Source organism: Neolamprologus brichardi, chromosome 16 (assembly GCF_056152115.1).
Source record: "Neolamprologus brichardi isolate AB-2024 chromosome 16, ASM5615211v1, whole genome shotgun sequence".
Taxonomy (NCBI): domain Eukaryota; kingdom Metazoa; phylum Chordata; class Actinopteri; order Cichliformes; family Cichlidae; genus Neolamprologus; species Neolamprologus brichardi.
The window spans coordinates 19,731,722-19,759,141 of NC_142119.1; the positions used below are offsets into that span (position 1 = coordinate 19,731,722).

Here is a 27,420-nt window from a genome sequence, read left to right on the forward strand (position 1 = left end):
TTAGGCGCTGTGATTGGATACAGCAGGGGTAGCAGGGGCTTATGCTGCACCGCCTTCTGCCGCTGGGTGTCGCCGTTGCGCAGCGGGACCTCTTGACGCTTTGACGTTCAGCGCTCTTTGGCTTCTGGTCTAAGTTTGTTTCCGGATGTTCGGCTGGTGTCGTGGAGAAAAATAATAATGGCTGCGATGTTTACGTGTTGTCTAGGTTGCTGCGGAGATGGCGGATCGGGGCATATTCCCCTCAAAGAAATGCCCACAGTTCAGTTAGATACTCATCACATGGGTAAGTGAAGTTTGCGTGTAATTCTTGCTGCTCATGTACGAGCAGTTTATGTCTACACACGCCCAGCTGCCTCTCTCTCCGTGTATGTGTGTGTGGCAAGGTGGTTTGCTACTTCCGCTGCTACTTCTAGCTCGCTAACCGATAGCTGCTAGTAAATTTTCCTGCGCTGCTAGGCTAAGTGTTTCTGTTTGTTGCAGTGAGCTGCCCTAAAACGTTCATTTGGTAAACTTTCAACAGGGCTTTCAGTTGTTGCTAACCGCAGCTTGACATGACACAAGACAAAGACAGCAACAACTGACCGGACAGAAAATTGAACCTGAGCTCTTTTACAACTGTTCATGGATGGAAGCTGTCAGAATCCCCTCTTTGCGCCCCAAAGAGAATTTAAGACACACTAAATTACTGTGATTTTAAGCAGAAAGCTGTATTTACTTTGTATCTTTGGACACAACGGATTAATCAGCTAGTTTCCGTGTTCACCGATAAATGGAGAAATATACACATTTGTCCATTTTTATCTTGGCCACAACATGTTTCCCACAACATTGTAAAGTATGACTTACTGCTTCCTGGAGATCTACTTAAGTAGACTTCACAACCGGTTGTGACAGTAGAAATCACGACACGTGTGCTTTTGTATTTGAGGGGAAAAAAACATGTTCACCTGTCTCAGCCTCTGCACATTAAGATGGAAGTGAACTAGTAATTTTTAGAAGATACAATCATAATTTAAAAGTTATGATATTTTTTAAATGGTAGTTGTTACCGTAAAATTATAGGCATGGCCTCGCCTGGATTCATCATAGGATTACAACTTAAAGGCTATTTTTTATTGAAGTGGTGATAGTCTGGATCAGAATTATTACAATATTAATAATATAAAAGTCTTTTCAGCTGTTTCACCGGTATCATGTGATCTAGAAAGTGCATATTATAAGTTGAAAGTAAAATCGAGCCTTGCTTTGTCTTGCAGGCACAGATGTTGTCATTGTAAAGAGCGGCCGAAGGATATGTGGAACCGGAGGCTGCCTGGCCAACGCTCCTTTGCACCAGAACAAAAGTTATTTTGAGTTTAAGATCCAGTCCACTGGTGAGCACTTGGCTTTTAAGCCTTTTAGTTATCGTCTTCTTTTCCTTCATGATTGCAATTTTCTGTGTTCCTGCTGGGAGTTATTGACACACTATTTTTAGATGCAGCACTGGTCTTGTGACTGCATGCTCACTGGTTCATGCTTACTTTTTTTTTCTTCTTGCAATGACCATATTTGAAAGCACACATTATATTTTTGTACATGTAGTTTGTGGTAAAAGAGTGATTGAGATGACATTCTCAACAGTTTTAAAACAAACAATCAGATCTCAGTCCAGAAATCATTGTTGTAAAGTTTGTAACATAGATTGGAAGTCATCAAATATCAGGATAGTTTGGAATGCACGTTTTAAAATGAACATGTTATTGGTGTGTGCCCTTCACATCTTCGTACTTGAGTGGTGTGCTTTGTGTGTAGGTGTGTGGGGGGTAGGTGTGGCAACCCAGAAAGTGAATCTCAACCAAGTGCCTATGGGCAGAGACACAAACAGCCTAGTCCTGAGGCACGATGGCTCCATTTACCACAATAATGAAGAGAAGAATCGTCTACCCGCTAACAGCATTCCTCAGGAGGGGGATATTGTGGTAAGTCACAAAAATAATTGGGCTTAATTACATGTTTAATTTTGATGCCCTGACCTTTGAAATGTTTAAGTGTTATTAGTTGGGCTGTGAAGCTAAAAATGGAGAACTGTTTTTTTTGGGGAGAGGGTTTTCTCGGAATCTCGTGGAATCAATTAGAACTGGGGTGGGAACTAAAAACATTAACTTTTATCCTCAAGGCTGTTCCAGAGATAAAAATATCTTCTGTTGTAAGTACCAAAACGATTTATTGCAGAGAATATGCTCTACACAGCTGCTGATCATCCCTTTTTTATTACATATTATTGGAATTGTTCACAAAACTGTCAGGACTCTGAAATAAGTTTTAAAAAGATACAAGTTTCATGAGTTCAGACTTTAGGTTGGAACAAATTGATTTTTTAAAAGCAGATTGATGGTGTAGAAATTCCAACCATGCTCTTTATAGGGCAATGTTTGGTTCTGCCACTACTATACAGTTTTACCATAATTTAAACTTCGGTCACCGAAACCCTTCAAGTCTGTTAGTAATTCAAGGTTCAAGGTTCTTTATTTGTCACATGCATAGTTATACAAGTATAACACACAGTGAAATGTAACCTGACACGCTCCTCGACATGTGCAAAAATGGGGGGGTAGAGGAAGAACAATATATATATATATATATATATATATATATACATACATACATACATACATACATTGGGTGAATGTGCAGTAGTAGCAGAAAGCAGGTGAATTCTGTACATTAATATGAATAGACATCTGACTATTTTACAGAATAGACAATATAAACATATTTAAAATTAAAGGAATTTGAAATGTACATTGTGCCTGGGTTTAGAGTGTCTGGAAGAGAGTCCTGTCTCAGTCATTTATAGACGATGTGAGAGGGCGGGTGTGTGTGTTTAGGGTCCGGATGGCTTGGGGATAGAAGCTCCTCTTGAGTCTCTCTGTCCTTGCCCGGATGATGCGGAACCTTCTACCAGATTGCAGAAGTTGGAACAGTTTGTTGCCAGGATGGTACGAGTCCTTCAGTATCTGCGCTGCTCTAGTCCGGCATCTCCTGGTGTAGGTGTCCTGAAGCGGGGGGAGAGCAATCCTGCAGCAGCGTTTTGCTGTACGGATCACTCTCTGGAGAACTTTTTGGTCCTTCACACAGCTGTTCCCAAACCACGATGTCATGTTCTGTGTGAGGATGCTCTCCACAGCGCCTGTATAGAAAATCCTGAGGATCTTTGGAGAGACCCTGAACTTCCTCAGTTGTCGTAGGTGATACAGGCGCTGCCTAGCCTTTTTGGTCTGGACCTGAATGTGGGCAGCCCATGTCAGGTCTGAGGAGATGTGGACACCAAGATACTTGAAGGACTGCACCCTCTCCACTGGAGCTCCATTGATGATAATGGGCTTGTAGTCTCTGTGCTGACTCCTTCTTAATAGTAGTACGAGTGCACCAAAGTCACCTGACTTAAAAGAAAGCAAGAAGCTATTTCTACAGATTAACTTGACATACTGGAACTACGTAAATGCAAAGGAAGAAACTTGTGCAAAGAGAATTATGAACTCTTTTCCCCATAAAGACATTTGATGACCTCCCCTGTACCCTTTAATGGCGATTTTTGACACAGACACTCCTTTTGATTCTTTTCCCCATAAAGACACGATTTGATGACCATTAGAGTAGTTTCCGTGTTTTTCCAAGGATAGCTGCATAGGCTGACACCACCCTCGTAATTTCTGATGTGAACCCAGTTATTTGGTTTTATAAGCAGGCCTAAACTTTGACAGAAACCACTCAGATCCCAGTAGACTCTTAGTAGGCTTTAAAGGGGTAAAGAGTAAATCTATAAGTGATTATCATTAATTTTATTATGACACAAAGTATTTTCATTTTTATCAAATTTAGATCAATCACTCACTCTGCACTGTGACTCAGATTTAGCTGTTTGAATCTTGTCTGACACACACGGAGCGATCCATTTCTGCAAATATTTTTGCTAGAGAAACCAACTTGTATGAAAGTTGCGATTGATCACTGAGTTGCTATACTGAGATTGTTTGACGTGTGTGACTGTGAACATGCACACCATACACACAATTCAAGATGAGCTTATATTTTTCAAAAAGCAATAGGATTTATCAGATCCAGCATTTGATCTGTGGTGTTTGTTCTATCCTATATGATGGTATTCTGCAGCCCACGTGCAATGAGTCTGCACATTTAATATCCTTTATTTATATCAAATAATCATAAAGACAGATGCAGTCACAAAGTTAAAAAGAATATAAGTGAACGGCCTCTCTCAGAGACAGTAACTGGACAGCTCATTAGCAGTCGATGCTTTTCGACAGTTGTTTCTATGTAAGTAAGGTGAACTTTACACAGCCTGTAACTAACTAGTTTGTAAGGTTGTGGTGCAGCACACATGTACATTATCATCTGTTCTCTTTATCACTTCTTACTGGAACACTAGGCAGCTAAACAAACTGACATTGGCCCTCACTAGTGTTTCTTGAGTGATTCAGGCTACTTAGGCATACTTCTAAACTCTTAAGCCTTTGATTACAAAGGCTAAAATTTAATTTACGTGTTCAATCGGCTAAGTGCTGATGATTATTGCCTCTTTTCCTCTGATGCGGTGCAGTTTTGAGTCAGTTCTCGCTCTGCGCCTTTTGAGTACAAGCCCACATTTTGACAGGTTTGAAAATCAGCTGTGTGTGGCAGAAGTTGGGGTGATTTCTGTGGGAAGAACGTCATGAACACATTCAGTCTGCGGGCTGTAAATCCTCTTTTTTGGGGGTAGCCCCTCCCATTGATGTCAGTGGTTTCAGCTTTGGGAGCAGCAGTTCTGTGCTACAGTGTTGGTGGGTTTGTTTGTTTTTGGTTTAAATGCGTAGAACCGGTTTTGGATTAGACACTAACACTGTGTTGGTGGCAGAGATTTAGCATGTCTTCATCAAAAAATGCCTTGGCATGTTTTTTAAATCCAACTTTGTCAGTCACATTTTCATTTGCCATAAGAGGAGAAAGCAAAGAAGTCTTTGAGATGGGAACCTTAGTGTCTTGTATTGTCTTCTTGTCTTTGTTTATTTGATAAAAGTTCTGTTTAAAAGAGAAAAAAACAACTTTTCCTGCTTCTTTTAAAATATAGGAAAGATTTTAAACATGGCACAGATGTAAGCTGTGACCTCCTGAGATAAGATACTTCAACAAGAGTTTCATGCTTTTCTCAGCTTGTGTATTTGTGTTCCTCAGGGAATCACATATGACCACGTGGAGCTGAATTTATATCTGAACGGAAAGAACATGCATTGTCCTGCCTCAGGGATCCGAGGCACTGTATACCCTGTTGTTTATGGTAAGTTGATTTCATATGTTCACTAGTTACCAATGATTGCTAACTATATGATCATTGTTGCCTTACTTAAATATAACAAAAAAAAAAATGTATGGATCTTTTTGTATTCGTTACAGCAGTTACAACTTGATTCCACTAGAGGGCTGTATTGCACATCTTTGCACAGCTGTTCTACAGACAGGCTGACAGTTTTAGTTGAATCGAGTTTACCTGGTTCACCTGGAACCTAATCACATCACCTTTAATTTGGACTGATTCCATGTGTACTTGTAAATCAGATCTTGGTGTAATATTGTGGTATTAACAGCCAAATCAGAATGAATTCGCTAGCATATCCTGAGTGTCTGAGAGTTGTAGGTAAAAGTTGCATTTAATACCCAGATATTTTGGATGAAATCTGTTTCATTTATGCCCCCAATCCCAACCACTGCAATTCTGCATACGCAAACACATGTATAATGTGCTGTTTTCATCCCTGTGTTTGGTAACATTCTCAGACAACACACGTACCCAGGCTCAGGTTGAGCTTTTGAGAGTTTATCTCATAAACAGTAGAAAACCTAAAGCTGTTTTCACAGAGTTTCAGGGTTTTTAAAGGTGAAATTCAACCATAGAAAAGTTAAGACGTGAACAAGAATACAGTGTCTGAACTTATGATTTATTGTGTCTTTATCTTCTGTTCTAGTGGATGACAGTGCCATCTTAGACTGCCAGTTTAATGACTTCTATCACACTCCTCCACAAGGATTTGAGAAGATCCTCTTTGAACAACAAATCTTCTAAAGGAGCACTTCGGCCTCAGCCCCTCTATATGTTGTCGCCCTCCTCTATATCTCTTAGCAACCTCTGTATCACTACAGTTTGACCTTAACTGGTAGTATCATTATGCGTGGCTTGGAGGCATCTTGTTTCGTTCCCCCTGTTTACTCTCTCTCTACTGCTGCTCTGGATTGACTTTAGAGTACCCATGAAGAAGTGGGGATTTCTCTTCCTTGTTCGACTACAATCGGCTGTCACAGTCCATGATGATGGAAAGCTGTAAAATCACAAACTTATGTAAATAATAATCAATCTGTATTAATTGAAAACCTTTCAGTTGCTGCTTTAATCCACAATACATGTGTGTAGATAACAGACAATGGATGTAATGGTATGTTCACTGTTTTTGAGGATGAGAAGCCATGTGTTATTGACATTGCTTTATATATTTATATCATCCAAAATATCATACTAACATCTCAGCATACACCCTGTATTTATTTTTATTTATTTGATTTCCAGATCAAAGTTTGGCATCTTATTTTTTTGATATAATATGCATTTTGTTTTGGCCAGCAGAAGTTAGTGACCCAATGAAGGGGCAGCTATAATTCTAATACATTAACTATTACGCTGCCTTTTTGAATTATCACGCAATGAAAACATGGAGGTACCGCAGCACCTTTATGATTAATGTCGCTGCATTATCTAGAGTTGATAGGGAGATTAATACAAACAATAAATCAGTGCACATTCCAGGAGGTGATGGTGCTGGAAACTGACATATTTCTGAAATTGTAAATACTAATATATATAAATCACTAATTTGAGCAGCCCTTTTTTCACCCTAAAAAATATAGATTGTGTGTATTCTAAGTATCTGAATATTTCCAGAGCTGGTGCTGGTCGTCTCTGATTAGAGATATATCAGAAACGTGGAGTTGTCGTTATGTACAGGTATTGCATATCCGCTGCTGAAGTGTGACGAATAAATATTTCAAATGCTTGTCCTTGTTTGCACTAATGATGTTATTGTATGAAACCAAATATTGTTGATTCATTAAAGTTTTGTGTATGGCGGCATCATTCTGGACCACTGTCATGTCTTGAGATTGTAGATCATGAAGCTGAGTATTTTTCATTTGCCTCGCTGTTAACGTAGCGGTTTCGTAGCTTTTTTACGTCCGAAAGTCGTCGTCGTGCGCAATAAATCGCAGGTGAATTTATTGTCACCGCATCGAGGAAAGCCGTGGAAACCAGGGCAGCCCAGACAGGAGGTATGCAATAACTCCTCCCCTCGCTCTGCGATCTGTTACGTATTCCTCCCTCTCTTCGAAGCCAGCAGCGGCGCAGGAGCTGCCGTGCCTCGTCTTTCACGGAGGAGATCCCGAAAGCCGGAGTAACAGCTAAACCCCATACAGCCATGGCAGAAAACGCCGGCTTAGAAAACCACCGCATCAAGAGCTTTAAAAATAAGGGGCGTGATGTCGAGGTGAGCTGACATATAAACGCTGGTCTTCGTAACATGACTCGAATTAGATTTATGTAGAAAACGACAGTCTTTGGGCCTCCGTGGGGAGCCTGGCCCCGGCAAAGCTCCCTGCCAGCCAGCCAACCTGCTAGTTAGCAAGCTAGCTGGCTAATGCGAGCTATCGTGAGGGGTTCGCCATCAAAGGTGTTATCTTGCTACCGGTAAAATTCCTCGTAATGAACCAAAGGTGGTGATAGCTAGCAAGTGCGTACCAGTGGCTTGCAAATGTTGTAATGTTTGTGAACGATAAACTGTGTTCTATTTGAATCGTTGGAAATGGGAGAATTAAAGGCAGACGATGTAGCTGTCAGTGCCAGCTAGCGTTAACTAGCTACTTGCAGAGACACCGGTCACAAGCAAGGCTGGGCCCTCCCGGCTCCGTAATCCTGATGTTCGCTCTGTTTTACAGCCAGCTGAACTCAAATGACACCCGTTTTAACTCGCGGCTGTCTCACACAATTACCATATTAAGCAAAAAGATAAGTGTGTGTGTAATTAAATGTCTGTTCCACATCCACCCTAACCAAATATTGCCCCTCCTTGTTAGCTTGCTAATGTCAAGCAAATGACTAGCATGCGATGCCAGGTGAGGCGGCTGAAGAGGGCTGCTAACTAAGCCACTAAATGGTTAGCTGAAAGGTAGTGATGCGGTGACCTTAGCTTTACGGTACATTTTCAATCAGAAAAGCAAACTACACTGAAATTGCTACAACACCACGATGAAGTGAGGAAAGGCACTTTAGGCACAACATTAAGCTTGCATTGCTGTTAATAATAAACTTTTTCTGACACTGAGGTTTTTTATGAAATTTCTTAAGTTAATCTTAGACATTTACTAATAAACAGTGCTGTTACAGAATAAATGGTGAGGACATTTATATCAGATTCGCTGCTAAGACTCATTCTAGAAAGCGCCATCAGTAGTCTGTGTGCACAAATCTACGCTGGGCATTTTGCAGCATCATTCATCTAACGAGTCTAATTATAAATTTCTCTGACAGCATTTGACTGCAATGCTCATTGACATGATTACCAAACCATTTGGGTAAAGGCTGGGTTCAGAGAAGTCAAGATAAAGGAAGCTGAGACCAAAGGCTGTAATGAAGTACCCGATATCTAGACTTTTTTTTTTTTTTTTTAAATTACATGTGTTATTTTTGGATTTCATCAGAAAACAACGCTCAGCCATGGCATTCACCAACAAAGACACACTTGTGCTGGGTTGTTCTGATCTATTGGTAATCCTGTGATAATCCTCAAACAAAGGTATGTCTGGAAATGGCCTTTCAAAAGCCACCAGTTTCCAGAAAAACTCCAGTTTCTAAAAACACAGAGTGAAGACCTTTGGGTGGTTGTTTTGAAACTCTGAGTCACTTTGACAAGCACATGGCTACTAGAACAGGCAGATTTGTGCCAAGTGAATTCCAGATGCTATTTTTGACAAATTGTCTGACCTGGGTCCTCTTAAGAGTCTCGGTGTGAATTTGAGTTTTTGTAAACGGATGACTCAGACTACAGCAGAGGGGGGGAAAAAAAGCCAGTTTGGGGTTTTATTTATTTAGGTCAGGCATAACAGATTGCTCTTCATGTCTGACACCATTTGGAACAGCAATGAATTGCAAAGCAGTCAAGTCTCGCTGCTACAGGCCATAAAACCCTCCTTTGTTTTACTGCACATCATACAGAGTGTGTATATTGGACAGGGTGTTTTGTTTTTTTGACTCCCAGTAACAAATCTGAAGAGTTTGTTTGTTTTTTCCTCCTTTTTTGGTGTGTCTGGTAGCACCTGTGTGCCCTCATCAATTTTAATTTTATTTAAACATAATTGTTGTACCAGTATTGTAGGAACTTCTAAATCTTTTAGGTCCATCAAACAATCAGAATTTCAGCAATGAATCAGTTTAAATGTTTTGGTCTAGTTTAATTTCTCTTGATAGTCAGGCTGGACGGCTACTTTTCATCTCGGCAAAGGAAAACATTTTTCAGCGTACGCGTCGTTATTGTTGTTTTGCCATGGTTGGGAGACACCTCTGCTCTGCAGCCTCCCAAGTTATGACTTTCCCAAATTACGTAAGAGGCTATTTAGGAAAGCAACATGAACCTCTTCGAATAGTCACAAGATCTGAGACCATCTCAAACTGTTCTGGATGAATTGGAAACCCAGCAGATGCACAAATACAGCAATTAGTTACTCTCTTTCTGAGTTGTTTTATTATGATTTCACTTTTAGTTGGATTGGTGATGGTTGCCTTTTGTGAGATACAGAATCTTGGTTTTTCATCAATTTTGTGTCACCTGTTTTTGACTAGTAGGGGGTTTTTTTTTTTTTGTTTTTTTTTAAATGTATATCCATTAAATCACTTGGCGTAAAAGGCTACAGTTTCTATTTTCTAACCACAGTAAATGACATGATTTCTCAAAAAAATTGGGGGGAAAATTTCTAATTTTTCTCTTGTTTTTGTGTGTTTGTTTTTTTTGTCATTGCAGACTATGAGAAGACATCGAAATGAAGTGACAGTTGAGTTGAGAAAGGTGAGAAACAATGCCCCATTCATCTACACAAGTATTGCAAATCTTTTTCTGTTTTTCAACCAATGGATTTGGGCGTATTAGGCTTTAACATGCTTCATATATATGTTTCACATTAAGAGTTTCTACAAACGCTTGGGACATTTGGGAAGAAATCTGCCTTTGCAACCTGAAATTGCATAGACTGAGGGTTTAGCTTTAGCAGTGCTTTAACCAAAAAGTAGCAGCAGATTCTCTGCGCCGTCTGTCTGCCTAAGAAGCATTCAGGCACATGATTGAGCTATAGCATGCTTGCCCTTGTGCAGTACACAATCACTGTGGTTAGATGCACATCCGGGTGTGTAGACTGAGTAAATTACAAGCCATTATGCCGTTAATTAACACAGCTGGATTGATTAAAATAGGATTCTGTGACTTCTGTCAGAGATGTGAGACGGGCAACTGAAAAACAGAGTTGAATAGCTGTATTAATAAATGCAGCTTATGAAACTTCTATATTTATATTTTGTAGAGCACAGTGAACATCGTGATGCTGTTAATAGAAGATGATCTGCACTGTAGGTCTGCTTCAGGTGGTTCTGCCAAGAGATTTGCATACTCAAAAAGGACTGGGATTACTTCTGATAATTGTTATGCCATCTGCAAATGTATTTGCAGTAAAATAGGATCTTAATTGAGTGCAGTGTGCGCCAGTGCAACAAAAGTACCAGGGGCTTCAGAATTTATTCAATTTCTACTTTGTGTTGCTAAATTATGTAAAACGGCAACAACAAATGGTTCTGGATTAAAGTTTATTTGATCAACTTAAATACGGAGATTACATTGAAAGGGCAAAATAACCTTAATTGTTTTATCTTCCTTTCTTGTCTGCATTGAGTGTTAGCTTAACATATGAAGGGGAGGTAGATCCCCTCTACCTCCCCTTCATAAGGTCGGTATTTATTTTGTTCTGCACCACAAAAGGAAATCAGTATGATGTTATTAAAATGCAAACACAGATTTTTTTTTTAATCCACTTTACCTAATCAGTTTATTCACTGCTAGTATGTTTAGTTTTGAATCCATATTTTTGGGGGTATTTCAAGGATTGGGCCAATCATTAACCTCTAGGTATATCATCACTTTTCATTTGCTGGGTAATATTTTCAACTAATTGTGCTGCTTCTTTAGGGTGTGGAGTCATTAAAAGAGATGTGATTCAGTTAACTGATCTTAACTGAAAAGAAGTATTGCATTCATTGTGCTCTCTGTTGTGGCTTCATCAGTGAACACATATAAATGATTTCACTGAAAAGTCTGCGTGTCTCAACAATACCTTTTCTACCCGATCACAAGTGATGTGCTGCAGCTTGTATCATGTTTTTCTGTGTGTGATTCTATTGGCATTGCTCTAGTATGGGTGTTTTCTGTTGTTTTCTTGTTTGTTTGTTTGTTTGTTTTTTTTGGGGGGGGGGGGGGGGGAATCTTTAGACAACTCCCTGGCTGTTCTATATACAAGAACTAGAATCCATTTAGGTTATGTTGTTGAAGCCATTCTGACAGAGGGCTCCTAATCTGTTAATTTGAGTTATCAAGTAATCCTAAATTTGCATCTAATTTTTTATTTATTTATTTTTTTAACATGTTTGAGAAGAATCTTTGTTTTTGTTGCACAAGTTGTTAGTCTTATGTAGATTTCTACAAATGTAGCCTTTGTGGACACTTTAAAGTGCCAGATAGATATTCCTTACAGATCCTGCAATTAACACCATGAGGACAAAGTCATTTGTAGATATTTTATAGTCAGATTTTATGATTTTAAATGACTGGAAGCCGGTCCTCAAGAAGCTTTAGATCAGAAACAAGATCTGTATGATCTGCATTGAGACTTTGAAATTTGTCTTTAATTGAAATTGTGGCTCTTAAAGATTTGAGCTGTTTACCAGCAGTTCAGTTTTTACAGCAGGGAAACCAAATCCCAAGTGAAACCATTTCTTAGAAACTTTCTTTTAAGCTTACTGATGTGTCAGAGCCTGTTCTCACTTTTATGTAGTTGGAAGCTGATTTCAATTTATTGCCAGTGCTAGCTTGATGAGGAATATAGCAGGTTTTAATGGTCGACTTGCTAGGAAAATGGGAAGTAGGTGGAGTAATTTATTGAAACTTGTGCAAATATGCATGGAAACATACAGAATATGAGGCAAAAATTCTAATGACCTTGGAAGTCAATATTTTGTATGACCACCATTTAAAGCTCGTTGGATGTTGCCTGCTTTTTTTAAAAAAAAATTTAATTTTTTTAATGATCCCACACAGTTTCAATACTGTTCCTTTGAAGGAGTCATTTTTGTATTTTTGTTGTTGTTGTTTTTATGTTTGTTTTTTGTTTCCCCACCCAGGTATGCTTTTTGCAGAGTGTTTGGGTTTGTCATGCAAACTCTCTCCAGATGGTTTTACATGGTGGATTAAAATTTTATGGTACTTTTCTCTGTTCATAATTCCACCAATTTTGCAAACACCTCCAACACCACTGGCTAATGCCGGGCTCACACTGTGCGATTTTGTCAGTCGCGCAATTCAGCTCCTGCTCAAACTGTACGATTGACTCGCAGGGGTTAGAAGTTCGTAGGTCACGATGCAGGGTCTCACACTATACGACCCGATACTCTGATGCAACCCGAGTGCTCACACTGTGCGTCCATAAAATGAAGGTTATAACAGAAATTCTGTCGCTCACTCTCCCTCTCTCTTTCACTCACACAGACACGCACACCACCACCATCAACTTTGCTAAATTGCTAATGAAAAACACTAATCAGGCAGCTGTGATTGAGCAGCAATGTCTATCCAACTATTTTCACGGTTGTTGTGGTCGTGATAATTTTGTGAGGCCACATCAAAAAGGCTCGGATGAGCTTTCCAAAGTTCTACAAGTGCCTCCATCGCTTGTGTCCAGATCACACGCTGCGCTGCCGTGCTGCTCCGTCTTTTTCGCTGACATTTGTGTTTGCACGTGCGCAGTGTGAGAAACTGTGGTGACACCCTCACGACGGTCGCAAGGATTTCAGAAATCCTCGCGACCAAGCGATTGATGATCGGGAAGTCTGCCATATTTAAAGCTCCAAATTAATGTCTGCAAATACTTAGAGATAACTTTCTTTTCTTTTCTTCTTGATTTAGTTTAGCTGTGTTTGTTGCTGTGTAAAACAAACCAGAAGTGGGTGGGTGAAGTTAGAAACATTTTCTTCACATTTAAACTTTGCATAGGTGGTTTGATGGAGGACCTTTATTGGTATTTTAATGTGAAAATATTGACTGCTTATTTATTTTTAAACTGACCCTGGGCCAGTTGGCAGTTGGTTAGGGTAAATAGGGTTCTGTAGAACCTGCAAGAAATCCAGAAGCATGTTTTTGTTCATGTCATGTTCATTTTAACAGCGTGTGTGAAATTGACACACTGTCCCTGTGTTTTTGTAGTTCCCAGTTTCCCCATATTGGAGGGGTAGCTGGTTAGTGGAAGGTGAAAGTGACTCTACTCTAATTTAGTGTAAAGTGAGAGAAATTTATATTGACTGTTTCCAAGTAACATTTCTATAAAAATCTGTTCTTAGCAACACAGTATTGAACAACTGAACACTATTAAGACAGTTGCCATATATAATCACCACACTTGGAAAAAGAAGCGTATAAGATGTATAAGACCTTCTAAACTTGAAATTCAAATTAACACGTAGTAAACTGTGGCATTGTGCTTTCAGGGAGAGTCGGAGAATGTTGGTAAACTAATGCATAAAGCAGCACAGCCTTCAGTAGCTGGGGATGTTGAAATATAAAATATTCCTGCTGAGGTGGTCTCAAGTCTGGTACATTCCATTTGGATCAGAGGAACAAGAAGCACTGCACTAGCTGATTAGTCATCAGTGACGCACATCGGCACTCTGAGCTGGAATGTAGGGCAAGGGAATCTCCTCCTACCACTGACTCGCATGTCCTGTAGATTGATACCGAATGAAAACGTTTGATGGGGACGCCGAGTGTGTTGAGGGTTAAAGGGTAAAGGTTCAGCGTCTGTTTGCTTTGTGGGTTCTCCTGCAGGCATTCTTTTCTGGATTAACCCCTATGATATGGGATTCTTTTCATCTGGCATACTGGATCTCCTGCAGAAAATGAAAAAGTCTGGCAAAGAGAAAAACGCTATGCCTAGACTCACTGTTGGTTTAAGAATTCATGAATGCATTAATGAATACTTTCATCTCCTCCTCTCATTGGTCTTCTTGTCTTTTTCCTCTTGTCAGAACAAACGAGACGAACATTTACTGAAGAAGAGAAATGTCCCGCAGGAGGAGAGTCTGGAGGACTCTGATGTCGACTCAGACTTCAAAGGGGTAAGTGTGGGTGTGTGGTGGGTTTGATTTGAGTGAGCGAGATGTAGCTTAACCGAACTATATGGATATCAGGTCAGAAGGGTTAAAAAGGTGGGCAATGTACCGCGTATGGGATATGTCAATACGACTCCAGTTAAAAAAAAATTCACTTTAATCTCTCATCTTTTTAGATGACGAGGTTGTTAATTAGTATGGCAGGTGATACTGAGAGGAACCCCACTTATTTATTTTTATAATTATTATTCAGCCTGCATAGCTCTCATACAACCAGGGGAGGATGAAAGAAAAAGCATGACATTGTGTAATATCTTGCCAGAAGCCTGAACACTAGGTGTCAAAAGCAGGGAGGGTTTATCACACTGTTAAGACTTAACAGTGATTAATGCCATAGAAGATCCCAGTCTTATAAAATCTCAGTACAGACTTTGACTCAGTGTAATTGCAAGAATTTTGCAACATTGTTTAGAGTCTTGTGGTTGGGTATAAAACATTTCACCCCATACCAAAGCCCAGAAGAAACGTTTACCCCTTTGGATTTTCTGAAACAAAGGTAGTCTGATATAAAGGTCGAATGTGCAGCTTTCTGCTTTTTTTTTTTTTTTTTTTTTTTTTTTTTTTTTTTTTGTCTTCGTCTTCGTCAGTATTATCTGAAAGCAACCAGGAATTTCACATATGTGCACTAGAGGTGCTCCCTGATGAACTAGCAGGTGCATATTTACAATACCAGTTTATTATTTGACTTGTGAGACAGAGAAAGAATGTGTTGCAGTACCAAGAAATACACAATTGTAATGCACTACTTTGTAAAATGTAAATCTTACAACCAAGCCAACTGTTTAACAATATAAGCAAAATCTGTAGTGTAGCGTTAGTGCAAATGGCAAATTTTTGTCTTAACATGGTTCACATGATAAGCCATCTTTGCAGTTGGTCTGCAATGTTCTTCATCTTTTTGGAGTCATTCCACACTTTAGATTTCCTGTCCAGCCTAGTAAATTTAATAAAGTTAGTTAGTTTGTTATATTAACCCTGAATAACGAATAAAATGCACCATAGTGACAATGTGTAGCGTTAGCTCTTCACTTGCTATTGATTGCATGTTCTTAGCAAATTACGACATTGCTAATATTCTTCATTTTCTCTTTGTTTAGCAAAATGTTACGCTCGATGCCATTCTACAGGTACGTTTGTCTCGTTCACACCTTTTAACAAATATGGAATCCTTTCCCAAATGTACCAGCAGTGCCACCTTAACTTTTGGCTAGTTATGCTGATGTCTGTTATTGCTCTTGTTCACTGCAGAACGCTACCAGCGATAATGCGGTTATACAGCTCAGTGCTGTACAGGCAGCCAGGTGAGTAGCTGATGAAACACTTTTGTATAAATACCAGTTCTTCCTTGTCTTTTCTGGTGTTACCTTTTCTTTTTTTTTTTTGCATTTGATTTTTTAGAAAACTGCTCTCAAGTGACAGAAATCCTCCCATTGATGATTTGATAAAATCTGGGATCCTGCCTATTTTAGTCAAATGCCTGGAAAGGGATGACAAGTAAGTGTGCTTCCTAAGTAGTACTTTTTAAAGTTTATTAAAATTATTATTTTGTTTAGCTTTTTGTTAATGTAATAACTTTTATTACTGATCCTGCTACATCATTTCTCTGCTGTAGTAGAATCATTGTGTGCATGAGAGTGTTTCCCACTGTGTCCACACGTTAGAGTGTGTGGAGGCATGCAGGGCAGCTGGCTCGTCCTCTCAGTACAAGCCAAGCCAAATATATCAACATTCCTGTCTCTCGGAGTTCCCCAATTCCCAAGACCTTGTGTTCACTGAGGGGGGCAGGAATGAAAAACTCGAGTGAAAGAGCTTGTAAGGAAGTAATTGTAAAGATTTTACCATGGCAACTAACAGCTGATAGCATCATGTTGACATTACTAGATATTTGTACATCAGGACTAGACTATTAAACTAGTTGATAGGGGGGTTTGGGTTTTTTACCCCTCTCCACTCCTCCCCACTCCAGCGATCATCACACTTCACTTCACCTAATTGTTGCCAACGCTGTGGCTATATTTAGCAGCTTTAAACACCCATTTCTCCCCCCCCCCCCCAAAAGTGCCAAACAAGTAATTGGGGAATAAACGCTCAATAGTACTGCACTACAATGACAAGCTTTTGCTCTCGGATGGCAGACACAGCACTGCTTTGTGTGTGTTGTTTTCAGTGAGTGGCACTAGCAGCAGTACCCTTAAAATATTCACTGCTGATTACTATTGAAGCTCCTGAACCCAAAAATCGTATTCAGGGCCGCCCTTAATATGTTGCCATAGCGCTGTGGCAGAAACCCAAGCCAGCTCAGCTTGATGTAAAGCCTCACAATAGAATTTACAGCATGAAAACCTCTGGCAATTAAAAATGGACGACCTATCCTTTGGAGGTCTATAAATTATCTGTGAATGCCTGGCAGGGCAGGAAATAAAGCGGGTCTCTTCACAACTGGTTACCTCCCAAAAAGAAGCTGTTTTATTCTTTTAAATCCCAGAAGGTGAAACTTAGAAACTTCAGATCATGGCAGGTTGTCTGATGAAACATTTCTTTGGGAAGACGGAATTACCATTTTTTGTTACAATTAGCTAGCATTTGGCTGGTGGGTGGCGTGAGAATCACTTTTATGTGTGTGATTTTAATTTTGTGTTGCATCAGTTTTCCTAAACTGATTTTAATGATGGTTCTCCATTTTGAGTGCAGTTAAACTGAATGATACAGTTTCTAGACCTTTCTAGCGTCAGATTTGTTATCTGTCACAAGATTTTAGACTACCTGTATTAATTCTGCTGTTATAGTTATCTTTTTCTTGAAAAGCCTGCCGTTGAAAACTCAGTCCTCTAAATAAGCACCACAGTTTGGTTAAAGCATGTTTTGCTCTAATTAGTTCAAGAAGGCCCAAAACAAATATGTTAAGAATTTGAAATGGCAAGTGGCCATAATCCCTGCTCCTTCCATTCTGTCTCGTCTACTGCAGAATAAATGAGCTTATCTTGTTTTCTAACTGGTTTTGTTTTTCCTCTGTCTTACAGCCCGTCGCTTCAGTTTGAGGCAGCTTGGGCTCTGACCAACATTGCCTCTGGGACGTCAGCACAGACCCAGGCTGTGGTTAAATCCAGTAAGCTGACCCCACGGTTCATGTTCCCCTGTGTTACCCCTTCAGTCTGTGTTTATATTCTGTCTGCAATTTGCCAAGCAAGCATATTTATTTATTTTTTCACCCAGTAAGGCTTAGTTAGTTTTTGGGATAATGCCTTTTTTTCTGCCTCAAAGTAAAACATGGTTATCTAATAAAACTAACATGACTCTATAGCTAAAACCATGTTTAATATTCAAAAGATAAGATGGCTGTTAGAGATATGGAACAACTTAGTTTGAAATAATGGAAAGCCCCATATTAAAAACATGCATGTTTGCTGAGAGTTATAATGAGGGGTAATTTATACTTGGACGTCTACATGGCACATTTAATCATGTTGGCATTTAAAAAAAAAAAAAAAAAAAAAAAGACACAGCATCCCTTTCTGTTGCTGGGAAAGCTTTGTGCTCACTTGCTATCGGTCTAACATATTTTAATGATAAATTTGTAAATTTTGAAGATCATGAACAAATTGGTTTAGACAAAAGGTTTCTTTATGGTCCAGCCAGTGCATCGAATGAATCATACTATAATGGTTGTAGCGTATGTATATATTTGCATTGCGCTTCCATTTTCTCTAGATGAGTGGGCCAATCTTGACAAAATTTGCATAAACACTGCCATGGCACTCAAAGTGCCAACATCTATATGACACACATTTTATACAGATCCCACAATCATCCTTTTTTTTTTTTTTTTTTTTTGTACACTTGAGAGTTCAGTTAAGCACCAAATGGAGTGTTGGATTGGAATAGTGTGTCACACAATATAATGTACACTATTGCCAAAAGTATTTACTCAGTCATCCAAATCATTCAATCCAGGTGTGCCAATTGCATCAATGTTAATATGTGTATAAAATCAAGCACCTAGGCATGCAGGCTGCTTCTACAAACATTTGTGAAAGAATGGGTTGTTCTCAAGAGCTCAGTAAATTCCAGTTTGGTACCATAGTAGGATGTACCCAGTGCACAGTTGACTGTTAGTGGCAACAAAGTGGAAGCTACTGGGAATGACAGAAACAACAGCAACCAAAAAGTGGTAGACACATGATGGTCTGCACAGAGGTCGCCAACTTTCTGCAGTCAGTTACTACAGACCTCTAAACTTTACATCACCTTTAGCTCAAGAACAGTGTGTAGCTTCATGGAATGTGTTTCCCTGGCCTACCAGTTGCATCCAAGCCTTACATCACCAATTGCAAAGCAAAGATTTGGATGCAGTGGTGTAAAGCACACCACCACTGGACTCTAGAACAGTGGAGATGTGTTCTCTGGAGCAATAAATCACTGTTCTCCATTTGGCATCTGATAGATGAGTCTGGGTTTGCCAGTTGCCAGGAGAACCGTACTTGTGTGAATGCACTGTGTCAATGGCAAAGTGTAGTGGGTTAATGGATTATTGTGTGGGGCTGTGTTTTAGGATTTGTTATAGCGAAAGGCACTTTTAATGCGGCAGCATTCCAAGACAATTTGGACAATTTCATGCTTCCAACTCTGTGGGAACCGTTTGGGGGCAGCCTCTTCCTGTTCCGAAACGACTGCACATGAGTGCACAAAGAACGGTCCATAAAGACATGGATGAGCAAGTTTGGTATGGAAGAGCTGCACAGTGTCAGCCTGACACAACACCTTTCGGATGAATCGCAGTGGAGACTGTGAGCCAGGCCTTCTCATCTAGCATCAGTGTCTGACCTCACAAATGTGTTTCTGGAAGAATGGTAAACAAATTCCATAAACACACTCCTAAACCTTGTGAAAAGCCTTCCCAGAAGAGTTGAAGCTGTTATTGCTGCAAAGGCTGGGCTGACATCATTTTAAACCCTATGTATCAGGAATGATATGTCACTCGTGTTCATATGCATGTGAAGGCAGATGAGCAAATACGTTTGGCAATATAATGTGTCTTAGCATCATACTGTAATGATTGTAACACATGCATGTTTATGTTCCCGTAGTAAGTTGAATCAAATGTCTGGATTTCACATCACCAAGTTGTGATTGTGACCATAAAGAAACAGAAGTGAGTGTAGGTCCTCAGCATTTTGAGAGTGAGTGCATAGAGCCAGTTACCAAACCATGTCATTAATAGCCATAACACATTACACCATGTGTTACAGCTATTTTTAGTAATTTAACACCTGAGCCATTACTGTGCCCCTGTAGAAAGCTGCATCGATTAGCATAGAAGCCTATTGTCTAGAAGATGTAGTACTTGGAGTATAGCTGAAAGCTTTCTTCATAATACAGAACCATCTCTAGAGTGGAGAGGACCTGCTTGTATGAGGGGTGTATGTGAAAAATTACCATTCATCTCACCCCTCCATAATAACTGTTAGTCCTAAATGAATCAGGTGTCAGTGTCAGTTTCATCTCTGTTAGTCTCTATAGAAATACAAGTGTCTTAACCCATTGTGGTCCAGCATGGTTGCAGAGTTGGAGCAGATGTAATGATGGTTCAACACATTACTGTGCGTAAGGCAAAAGTCTGTGTTGGCTCATTCTGCAAGACAAGTGGTGGACATCTGGACTCATGCTTAGTTTGTTTGTTTTTTTTATCCCCCTTGCTAGGTTCTGATCATTTTAAAGGTGGCAAAATAAACAGTCCATCCCCCTGGGCATATCTGATAGTTTAATTTTTGTGCTTCCAGATGCAGTGCCCTTGTTCTTGCGACTGCTACACTCTCCTCACCAGAACGTATGTGAACAGGCTGTGTGGGCTTTAGGAAACATTATAGGTGAGTGTCCCTCTATGATAGATGTGCTTTTTGTTTTTTATTTTGTTTTTATTTATTTTAATACTGCTTGGAAGCAACCATCCAGAGTTCTGTTGACCTCTGCCCCCTTGCACAATCAGGTGATGGGCCACAGTGCAGGGATTATGTCATCTCTCTGGGTGTGGTCAAGCCCCTGCTTTCTTTCATCAATCCATCAATCCCCATCACCTTCCTCCGTAATGTTACCTGGGTCATTGTTAACCTCTGCCGCAACAAGGATCCACCACCACCCATGGAGACTGTGCAAGAGGTGGGTGTGACTGCATGTGTATGTGTGCGCGTGCGTGCGTGTGTACCAGCTCTCATGTGCCATACAGATGGTTGTGTTTCTTTGCATTTGACTCTGTCACGGCAGGCTGAGTCACGCTGAGCTTTTACAGCACATTTTCAGTAGCCAAATCAGCCTCTTCACCCTGGGGAACTTCTGACTAGAAAGCTCTTTTGCTGACAATTGAAGTCTGGTTTTGACAGCTGTTCCTCTTGTGATGTTTTTTTTCTCCTGTTTTTACCTTCATCTATTCCTTTGCCTACTTCCAACCCACTCACAACCTACTTCTTTCCCCACAGATATTGCCTGCCCTCTGTGTGCTAATATATCACACCGACATAAATGTAAGTATCTGGCTGTGCTGTGATTACTCAAGTTATCGGTTTACTAATGTACATAAATTATAAAGGCAAAATTTAGTGCTTAGTTTTTTCAGTTCTAGCAGTATAGTAACTGTCTCAATTCTTACGTGTTCTGACTCTGTGTATAGATCCTAGTAGACACAGTGTGGGCTTTGTCCTATCTGACGGACGGAGGCAACGAGCAGATTCAGATGGTCATTGATTCTGGAGTTGTTCCATTTCTTGTGCCTCTCCTCAGCCATCAGGAGGTGAAAGTTCAGGTAAGACTAATTCATTCCTCCCACCTGGTCCACACTCTGAAGCCAATTTTTATTTGAAGTTGTATTCCTCTTTTGTTCACAAACTACAGACGGCAGCTCTGAGGGCAGTGGGAAACATTGTGACGGGGACAGATGAGCAGACACAGGTGGTTCTCAACTGTGATGTTCTGTCACACTTCCCCAACCTGCTGACACATCCTAAAGAAAAAATTAATAAGGTATGAGATCCACAGCCTCAGCCTTTAAGCTCATTATGCTTTTTCTTCTAGTTTCTTATAGCTTTACATTAAAGTAAATGGAGAGTAAAGTAGTATTTATTGTACAGATAATGTAACTGGAGCAGGTTTTTTGTTGTATGTAGTTATTTTATTTAATTACAACTCTCAAGCTTTTTGAGTTTAAGTTAAATTGGTACTAATCTGTACTTAAAATCCATTATTTAGGTGAAATGTTAATATTTTTTTATTGAAGCAGATTCATCCTATATAATACACTGAATGCAGTCTCTTTCTTTCTTTCTTTCTTTCTTTTTTTTGACCATTTGTGATTGGTCTGTTTGCAGGAAGCAGTCTGGTTCCTGTCCAACATTACAGCTGGGAACCAGCAGCAAGTCCAAGCTGTGATTGATGCTGGTCTGATTCCTATGATCATTCACCAACTGGCTAAGGTTTGTGTGTGGTTAGAAATTGGGGGAAGGGGGGAAAAAGCTCAAGATTCTCTAGTTTCTGTTCAGTTCTGTCCCTGCGTGGTACCAGACACACGATGTATAAATTCATCTTGGCATTTAGTTGCACTGACACCTTTTTATATTTTCTAGCCAGAAAGCAGAACAGTTTCTGATAGAAGACATGGAGACTGAATGCATATTTGGCCTACATATTGTGTGTATTTTGGCAATTTGCTGTGTAGTACATTTTGGTGACAGCCTGGCTCTCTACAGGGTGATTTTGGCACTCAGAAGGAGGCAGCATGGGCCATCAGCAACCTCACCATCAGTGGGAGGAAAGACCAGGTGAGCTTGGCTTGTGGACCAGACAAGATTTTTTTTGTACTTGGTTTAAAAAGATTTGCTACAGTGAAATGGGTATATGTTGTTTTAATGAACAAAAACCAAACTGCATTTCTTCACTGCAGTAGGAAATGTTTGCCTCATTGTTTCTTTCAAGAAGCAGAAAAATAATAATTGTAGGCTGAAGCTACACAACATTGACTTAAGTTATGAAGGTCACTGTGAGTGCACTTTCCACACTTGTAACCATGTACCTATGTTGTAATCAAGTATGGATGTGGTGTATGTGTGGGTTTGTGTAGGTGGAGTTCTTAGTGGAGCAGAATGTCATCCCTCCGTTCTGTAACCTGCTGTCCGTGAAGGACTCCCAGGTGGTGCAAGTCGTCCTGGATGGCCTGAAAAATATTCTCATCATGGCAGGAGATGAAGCCAGTACTATTGCTGAGATCATAGAGGAGTGTGGAGGTCTGTGTTTGATGGTTTCCTTGTATCCTCTTAGAAACTTGGTGCAATTGGATTGTTTATCTTACTGAAGTTGCTTTTTTACAATGTATGTTTCTAAAACTGTTGTTTTGTCTTTTTCAGGTTTGGAGAAGATAGAAAATTTGCAGCAGCATGAGAATGAGGATATCTACAAACTAGCCTTTGAGATTATTGATCAGTACTTTTCAGGAGACGATGTGAGTTAACCGCCACCATGCGTCTCACTTTCTGTTATTTTGGATTTGTTTTCCTTTTTGGGCAATGTCTTACTCTAGCATTCGATCTTACAGTGTTTGTTCTTTTTTTCAGATTGATGAAGATCCTAGCTTGATTCCTGAAACTACTCAAGGAGGAACCTTCAATTTTGATCCAGCTTCCAACATGCAAACAAAGGAGTTTAATTTCTAAAAACCAGGATGTTTGGTTCAACCAGTTGCACGGGTACTCTGTAATCACCCCAGACATTCATCCATCTCTCCTCCAATCTGGCAACCTGGTACAGAAGGATATACTTAGCATCACGTCAACATGGAAACTCACCACTGAAGGGTTTACCCACCCCCACCTCTGCACTGTGGGGTGTTTTTGATTTTTTTTTTTTCTTCTTTTAAATGGTCATCGTTCACAGAACACTGCAACCCTTCATAGGAGTCCTTGTTATCCAAAAGGCACATTCACCACCTGGCAACCTGCATCAGGAAGATTGTCAGTATTTTCTGCCAGTGCTTCTAAAATGTCACACAGAAAGGAAACCAGAAGGAAGGAAAAGCCTTCACGGAAAGATTCAATTGCCAAATGTCAAGTTCTCACAAAAACAGAAAAACATAAGCACATTTTCAGACACATGAACACGCATGCATATACACGCACTTTTTTTTTTGACACTTAGAAGAATTTGTGTGCATACTTCAGTTAGAAGCCATCATATCACTCATGGGGAAGAAATACTGCTGTTTGTTTGTGCTTTATTTTGTGCTTTCCCCTTCCCTGGATTGTCCTCTAGTGTTACTTCACCCATGCACACTGACATACTACAAGTACATACATTAATACATTTCGTGACACTGATTCCTGATAGCCAGGGCACACCAATACCCTCTCTCTCACCCAGTTTAAAGAGTTAATCCCAGAGCTAAGCCATGATTAACCACGGACCCCCACTGCCCTCCCAGGAGAGTCCTTGGGCAGGTGGAGGGGCGAAAGGGCTCTAAGGCAACAAGAGGACTCCGTGGCAAACTGACTGACGGGACTTCTGACTCAATGGCGTCACTTTTTTAATGTGACCTCTGTTGAATTATCAAACTTACTGTTTGTTTAAAAAGAAATCATCAAAAATGTGAAGAAAATGCCATAATTCTTTTGTTTCCCAATACAACTGTTAAGACCTGCTAATTGCCTGCTACTGATTAAGCAAAGCGGCAAAATTTTTATTTTAACGGATGTGAATACCTGTCACGGGAGGAAGCACCTTTGGGCGAAGGCACAGAGACTTAAGAGGAACACGTCAGCTGTAGCGTTTATCTCCCCCCGCCACCCACAGGACATCCTCCTCCTGAGCTCAGTCACGTCCTGGGATTCAGTAAACTATTTGCTCGGGACTCCCCTGTAATGTGAAACTCTGAATGGAGGGAGGGGGTTTAACGAAAAGAAAGAAAATGACTTAAAGCTAAAATCATCCTAATTGCGATATGACCTTTTTTTTTTTTTTTTTTTTTTTTTTATTTTAAATTTCGCTACAGACAAATTGGTTTCATGTTTCCGCTTCTACTGGTTGGGTCTGTGGAGATTCCTTTGTATTACTATTTTATTTTATAGGTTTTCTTCAGTCTTATGCACACGTCTGAGAGGCATAACGATGTCTGACTGCAGAAACGACAAAAAGGACCTACACTCACTGAAGACTAGACTTGTACAACGAGTGCAGGTCCTGATCTTTACATTACTTAACTACTTTCGATAAAGAGGTCACATGTCATCACTCAATTTGAATAACTGTACAAAAACGTGATGTGTATCTCTCCTTGCCGTCTAATGAATATATATTTACATAAAGCCTGTACAAAGCTGCTGCAGCTGACAGTCATTGGATGGACGATAACTGTCAAAGATGGCTGGGGAGGGTCTCTATTTTTTTTTTCTCCTTTTTGAAGCAATATTTCTTTGTTTTATTGTTTTTACTTTCGACTTGCATATGTATTGTGATGACATGCTGATAAATTGGAACAGGCTGGTTTTGTTTTTTTCCCTCCTCTCTCTGTAGTGGTGACGGGCTGTTTAAAATGTACCGTCCCGTGTCCTGGTTGATGTGCAGGCTTGGGGTAAATGTGTCAAACTTTAATCCCAATCATAGCCCTGGTCTGGAAGACTTAATGATCCCACCCCCCCGTTTGGCTGCTAACTACTTAGAGGGGTTCAGAGCTGGGGTTTGGGGTGGGGGTGGGGGGGTGGGGCTGGGGGTCACACTGGGGCTTTAAATACTGAGTGGGCTTGTTATGAGCAGCCCAGGCTTTTTTTCTTTGTTTGTTTTTTTTGTTTTTGTTTTTTTTGGGACTAGCTGTTTATTACTGAACAAAACTATAGAGAGGGTGTACAGTCATGAACTAGCAGACTAGACCGAGCCACTTTAAAGATTTACAATTTCGTTGCCTTGTATCCGCATTGGATACAAGCTTATGTTTGTTGCAAGATTTTTACTTGCTAATGAAAAGTTGTTTTAAATAAAATAATAGGAGAAAAGCAACAGACAGCGTTTTGGCCTCTGATTGTTTGTATCTTTTTATAAATTTTAGATTGAATTCTTCTCTTTAAGGTGGCTCACTGATGCTTTCAACTCTTGTGCATATTAAAGACGAGAATGAGTTGAAAATCATTGTGCCTTTTGTTTTTCATTTCAACTACAGCTAGGTTTTATCGAATAGAAACGAGACTGAGTGACTGGAGAATCTCTAAATAGGGGACGTGGCTTTAGTAATGCGTAGTCTCCTTGTTGTTGGAGTTTGCCAGTAGAAAAGGTCAATGCTGCTCTCTGCTGTTGGAGAGTAACTTGCTTCCCTTCTAATGTCATTCACTGAACATTGTATGACACCATGCATCCCGACCATTTTACCCCCCCCCCCCCCCCCCCCCCCCCCCTTCTCTTCTCTTGGAAAAACCACAAGCCATCATTGCCATATTTCAGTCGGGGGGGATTCTGATATCTCCTCCTCATCTTTGACCCTCAGGACATGATCTGTGTTTCTGATCCTAACCAAAATAAACTTGCTGTTTAGCCGTTGGATCTTTCGTGCTTTTGTGACTCACACATATGGTAGCTGTTTTAAGTTGTATGGGTGCGAGTTGCTTTCTGCAGGGATTCATTTGATCTAAGTGTTTGTGAGGAAGATGGAACTCCCTTTGAGCTCAGTTTTTACGCGCTCTGAATATATTTTAAAGATGAGCATCGCTTCCTTTATGTGACTTTAGCAGGCTGACCACCTTGTTATGAAAAAGCAAATGTAAAGTATTCTTTCTCCTTTCTTTGGCTTGTCCTTTTTATAGGTCAGACATTTCAGCAGCTAATTGGATGAGATTTATTTGTGGTTTGTGGCTGTCTTTCAAGTAATTTTTAGAATTTACTCTGCCACCCTAATGTAGACTATACCAGACTTTTGGCTCTGCTGTACATATTCACAACTGAAAACTAGATTATAGGAATAAATGCCTCATTTGTGCTGTGAATGTTTCCGTTAGCCGAATCCTTACATGAGTGTTGATGAACACACTGGCTCACTCAATGATTAACTTGGACTGCAAACACTGAATCTGGTTTCCTGTGGAGTACAAAAAGAAGCAAAATAAGATAAGAGGCCTCCAAATGGAACGTTAATCCTGCTTGACCCAGATCCAAATGCACAAAGTTAACCGCGTGGGGAATTGTTTTGTTTTTTTTAGGGGGGTGAAGTACATGTATTTTACATAACATGGTGCATTTTGGAAGAATATGTAATCAATAACTCTAAAGAGGCACACTGCAAATCTGAGACTGGATTATCTCTTGAGCGAGGATGCTAACTTCTTTCTTGACCTTTGGAAGAGCAGGCGACTAAAATGTCCACTTAGATCTGAAGGTTTTGGTTGCTTTAGATCCGGGCACTCAGTTGTCTTGAAACTTAAAAAAAATCTCCAACAAAAATAGGGAGAGACACTCAAAGTATATTTCAATGATGAGAAAATGCAATCAGAGAAAGAACGACCTTTTATTATAGAGAGGTAAGGCAAACTTTATTTTCAGAAGATGTTTTTCCTGCTGATTCTGGTACCTCTGGGTAAAATCTGATTTTTATTTATGTAGTCTGACATAAGCAATGTACATAACTGATGTTTAAGACATTAAAGAATACAGTACTTTAAACTGTGCGTCAGGATTGTTCTTTACACTTACAAATAACAGACACAAACGCATTACTAGTCTCCCCACCGCATTAAAAAAAAAAAAAAAGAACCTCGAGTATAAAAATATTATTTATTCTGAAATTTGGGCTGCAAAAGACCAGATGTCTCCAACTTCAAATCCTAGGTGTTTATTAAGTTCTGGTTATATCCATG

The 27,420-nt window shown here is 39.9% G+C and overlaps 2 protein-coding genes across 4 annotated transcripts; both read left to right on the top strand.

The window, feature by feature from the left end:
• Positions 1-36: 36 nt before the first annotated feature.
• spryd7b (SPRY domain containing 7b) lies at positions 37-7,159 on the top strand. The gene is made up of 5 exons (XM_006788220.3): positions 37-283; positions 1,257-1,373; positions 1,792-1,958; positions 5,212-5,314; positions 6,000-7,159. The coding sequence occupies exons 1-5, from the start codon at positions 178-180 to the stop codon at positions 6,095-6,097; spliced, it is 591 nt and encodes a 196-aa protein (XP_006788283.1). The 5' UTR covers positions 37-177; the 3' UTR covers positions 6,098-7,159.
• A 250-nt stretch (positions 7,160-7,409) lies between these two features.
• Positions 7,410-25,254, top strand: kpna3 (karyopherin alpha 3 (importin alpha 4)). 3 transcript variants are annotated; one of them, XM_006788221.3, is made up of 17 exons: positions 7,410-7,565; positions 10,092-10,136; positions 14,408-14,497; positions 15,649-15,678; positions 15,800-15,852; positions 15,950-16,045; positions 17,572-17,657; positions 20,329-20,415; positions 20,535-20,704; positions 21,022-21,066; positions 21,213-21,344; positions 21,434-21,562; positions 21,907-22,011; positions 22,285-22,356; positions 22,656-22,818; positions 22,939-23,033; positions 23,146-25,254. In XM_006788221.3, the coding sequence occupies exons 1-17, from the start codon at positions 7,497-7,499 to the stop codon at positions 23,242-23,244; spliced, it is 1,566 nt and encodes a 521-aa protein (XP_006788284.1). In that variant the 5' UTR covers positions 7,410-7,496; the 3' UTR covers positions 23,245-25,254. The 3 variants fall into 3 exon arrangements, with proteins under 3 accessions (XP_006788284.1, XP_035762533.1, XP_035762534.1); XM_035906640.2 differs by lacking the exon at positions 7,410-7,565 and adding an exon at positions 8,787-8,870; XM_035906641.2 differs by lacking the exon at positions 7,410-7,565 and adding an exon at positions 9,546-9,912.
• The last annotated feature ends 2,166 nt before the right edge of the window (positions 25,255-27,420 follow it).

What these genes read in the sequence shown, in the direction of transcription:
- spryd7b (XM_006788220.3), top strand. Translation starts at nt 178, where the DNA reads ATGGCTGCGATGTTTACGTGTTGTCTAGGTTGCTGCGGAGATGGCGGA. An exon ending in GTTTAAGATCCAGTCCACTG is followed by an intron (nt 1,374 to 1,791) that starts GTGAGCACTTGG and finishes CTTTGTGTGTAG; the next exon opens with GTGTGTGGGGGGTAGGTGTG. An exon ending in CTCAGGAGGGGGATATTGTG is followed by an intron (nt 1,959 to 5,211) that starts GTAAGTCACAAA and finishes TGTGTTCCTCAG; the next exon opens with GGAATCACATATGACCACGT.
- kpna3 (XM_006788221.3), top strand. Translation starts at nt 7,497, where the DNA reads ATGGCAGAAAACGCCGGCTTAGAAAACCACCGCATCAAGAGCTTTAAA. An exon ending in TGACAGTTGAGTTGAGAAAG is followed by an intron (nt 10,137 to 14,407) that starts GTGAGAAACAAT and finishes TCCTCTTGTCAG; the next exon opens with AACAAACGAGACGAACATTT. An exon ending in CGCTCGATGCCATTCTACAG is followed by an intron (nt 15,679 to 15,799) that starts GTACGTTTGTCT and finishes TGTTCACTGCAG; the next exon opens with AACGCTACCAGCGATAATGC.